Genomic DNA, 3,213 nt, shown 5'->3' with positions numbered 1-3,213 from the left:
ACAATCACAAGTCATACGCATTTGCCTTATTGATAGATAAACAGCACTCCTGGCGAGAACAATCTTCAGTCAAAAAAAAATGTGATATTTTTTTCACCAAATTGTTTTGTGCCATACTCCTGAATAAAAGTCACGGGCTTGTCGCTTAACGAATTTCTATTCAGGAAAATCTGATCAAATTCCAGTGTTGAGATATAGGCTCTTACATGTCACAATAGAGGTGACATCCATAGACAACCAGTAGAGATATAGGCTCTTACCTTTCACTATAGAGGTGACATCAATAGACAACTAGTAGATATAGGCTCTTACATGTCAAAAAGGGGTGACATTTATAGACAACTAGTAGATATAGACTCTTCAAGACACATTACCTTTTTAATTTTAACTAATTTTTACTCATCTTCTACTTAATTCAATCAAAGAAAAGTTTAACAATACTTAAAACCAGCGGATATAAGTTAAGTATAAAGTAGTTGCACTAAGAAAAAATAAGCCTGATATGTAAGTTTAACAAAGTTGACGTGTATTTTTTTCATGAGTCAACGGCACTTGTAAACAATATTACAAAATTTCATCAGTTTAAGAAATATTGACACGTCCTATGAATTAACCTATGTATGTCTTATCTCTTTTCTGGGGTTGGGGTTGAATGGAGGATAAACATTCTGTCCCCCCCACTTTGACGCTTCTACCAGTAATGCTTGTAAAAACACGGCAAGATATCGTTCTTTGATGCTAGGGGCGCATCTTCAAGTAAGTCATCTAGTATAGCTTGTCAAATTAGGCAGAAATTGTAGATAAAAACGGTCGTTTTTCAGACTGCTAACTAAATTTTGACATTAGCAAATATAATCCAAGCAATTATTACCAGCGGAGCTAGTGCGGACAGACGAATTAACTCTAGTTACACTGAAGCTTTGCTAAAAAATAACTAACTACAAATGAATAATTTTCTAAGCATTTATTAAGCAAGAATATTATTATTATACGAGAAATTTTGTCTTTTTATTTTACAGGATGAATAAGGTAGGAAAATTGTACATAAACAGTACGTTTAGAGGTAGCCTCTTATCTGATTGTCATTTTTAAAAGTTTTTTTATATTCTATACAAAGTTATAACATTAAAAGTGTATATAAAACAAAAAATAAATTGGCAGTTTTTTTAATTATTGATTTAACATGAACAGATAAGATATAATTGTATAAACTCGGGTAAGCGTAATCAGTGAAAATTTACATTTTTAATATATTACAAATAATATCAAAATAACACTAAATATTAATAAGAATATGAAGATAATAATTTTAACATTACAAGATAGGTAGATATATACGTATATATAAGGTAATCTGTTGACTAAATATGATTTTTTTTTGTAAAAACTATAAGTTTTTTTTGTATGTATATATTTGTAAACTGGTTGCAAATTGTAGTTCGATGCCTTGTCAATATGGTAAATGTTTTTAAAGGCAGTTTAAGAAAAGTCACTAAGAGTTGACGCCAAGAGCTGTGTCAACGAGAAGGTAAAGGCTGTGGAACTGCTCCCTGTGGGATTGCACCTTGGTGGCGCCACTAAACTGGCTGCTACCACAGCCGGCAGCGGTGGCAGTGCTGAACTGGTTGACCCTCATGTCCAGCGGCTGGTCGTTGGTGCTCGCGTCCGAGGCAAAGCTCTCTGAGCACGAGGATGAGGTCGGGGAGGCAAGTCTTTGGTTGCAAAATCCAGGTATGATCAGCCGGTCAGAGGATGATGAGTGACTGTCTGTGGATGAATAGACACCGGATTCACCAGATTCATACCTCTGCTTCTTGAACACAGGTTTCTCACTGTAGTTTTCATTGTCGTCATCAGATGAGTCACCGTCCTGATCAACACCTTTGTATATGGTGATACTCTCCAGTAGTCTGTGCTCTACACTTTCTCTACCCTCATCAATATGATGAGCAATCTGATCATTCATAAGTATAGAATCATCCTCTTGCCAGCAGCGATCCTGAGAAACACCTAGCATTGAGGAAGGTGAGGATAAAGGCGAAGAGATTGTTGAAGATGAAGGCTTTAATTTGTTACCGCGCCGGCTGATTGTGTACTTCTGCGGATCATTGCCGTCTTTACGGATCAGATCCGGCAAAACTCTTCGTCTGGCGTTGATAAACCAGTTGCAGACCTGCAGAACTGTGAGGCCCGCCTCACTTGCTAACCACATTTTCTCAGCATCACTGGGATACGCGTTGTATCTGTGCTCGTACAGCCAGCGTCGCAACACTTGAATTGCCTCTTTTGACAGGTTACCGCGCTTTTTCCGCTGCAACAGGCTCTGATGTCGGCCGCGGTTAAGGCGGGCAGTCGACGAGCTGGTCTCCTCAGAACTGGAATTTCCATCTGTGCCGGAGCTGGTATAAGCCTCCGCCAACATTTTGAAAATCCGGGAAAACTTGAAATTAAATGAAACGTCAAAGTTTACAGATTTCTGTGCGTGTCACAAACTCCAAACGACTCGGTCTATGTTTAACTGACTGAGTAATTCTTTCGGAAGAAACGTCTGTGTGTATGTGTGCGCTTAGAGAGAAGGGGAGCGGAGCGAGCTAGCTTCTCTCCTTTCTCTTCCGTTCCGCTTCTTCTCCCCCCCACTTGAGAACGACACTATACGATGATGGCAATGTTGTGTTCGGATCCCCCACGCCTCCTCTCGTCAGTCCCTCTGCTTTGACAGAAATTTAGTAGAAAAAAGGGAAGTAGGGGTAGGGGTTATATAAAGCAAACAAGAACACAGATTGGGAGAGGGAACTAGGAGGGATGGGGGGAGGGGTTAGGGAACCAATTCCAAGTAAACGGAGAGAAAAAACAAAGATTAAAATATAAATAGATCAGATAATTCAAATTTCATACATTACTTGATTAATTGATTCAATTATTTTTAAGTCTATTTGGATTGTACATTCTTCTTTTTTTTTTTTGGGGGGGGGGAGTTTTTTTATCACCTATCAATGTTTTTGGGAGTAAAACTCGACTTTTCACGTGTAGAATGGCAAAAGTTTACGTTAATTGTAAAAACTAAGTGCTTTGAACCATGGCGCAAAAAATGCATGATTTAGAAAAACACATCAAATTCAACAATATCATCAATTATATCAATGTGAATTAAAATATTAACTTGATCATTTTATGTATTGATAAGACCATAAATATAGATACTTAGAAGAAAAT

The 3,213-nt window shown here is 37.7% G+C and overlaps 1 protein-coding gene across 1 annotated transcript; it reads right to left on the bottom strand.

Annotated features, from left to right (window-relative positions):
• Nucleotides 1-949: 949 nt before the first annotated feature.
• Nucleotides 950-2,646, bottom strand: LOC145316760 (uncharacterized). Its single transcript, XM_080157485.1, has one exon. It carries the CDS (start codon nt 2,420-2,422, stop codon nt 1,493-1,495), a length of 930 nt encoding a protein of 309 aa, XP_080013611.1. The 5' UTR covers nt 2,423-2,646; the 3' UTR covers nt 950-1,492.
• Nucleotides 2,647-3,213: the final 567 nt, after the last annotated feature.

Source organism: Acartia tonsa, chromosome 4 (genome assembly GCF_053477335.1).
Source record: "Acartia tonsa isolate MP-2025a chromosome 4, ASM5347733v1, whole genome shotgun sequence".
Lineage (NCBI taxonomy): Eukaryota > Metazoa > Arthropoda > Copepoda > Calanoida > Acartiidae > Acartia > Acartia tonsa.
This window is presented reverse-complemented; position numbering and strand designations above follow the sequence as displayed.

Excerpts from the sequence above, each read along its gene's own strand:
- LOC145316760 (XM_080157485.1), bottom strand. The coding sequence starts at position 2,422 with ATGTTGGCGGAGGCTTATACCAGCTCCGGCACAGATGGAAATTCCAGT.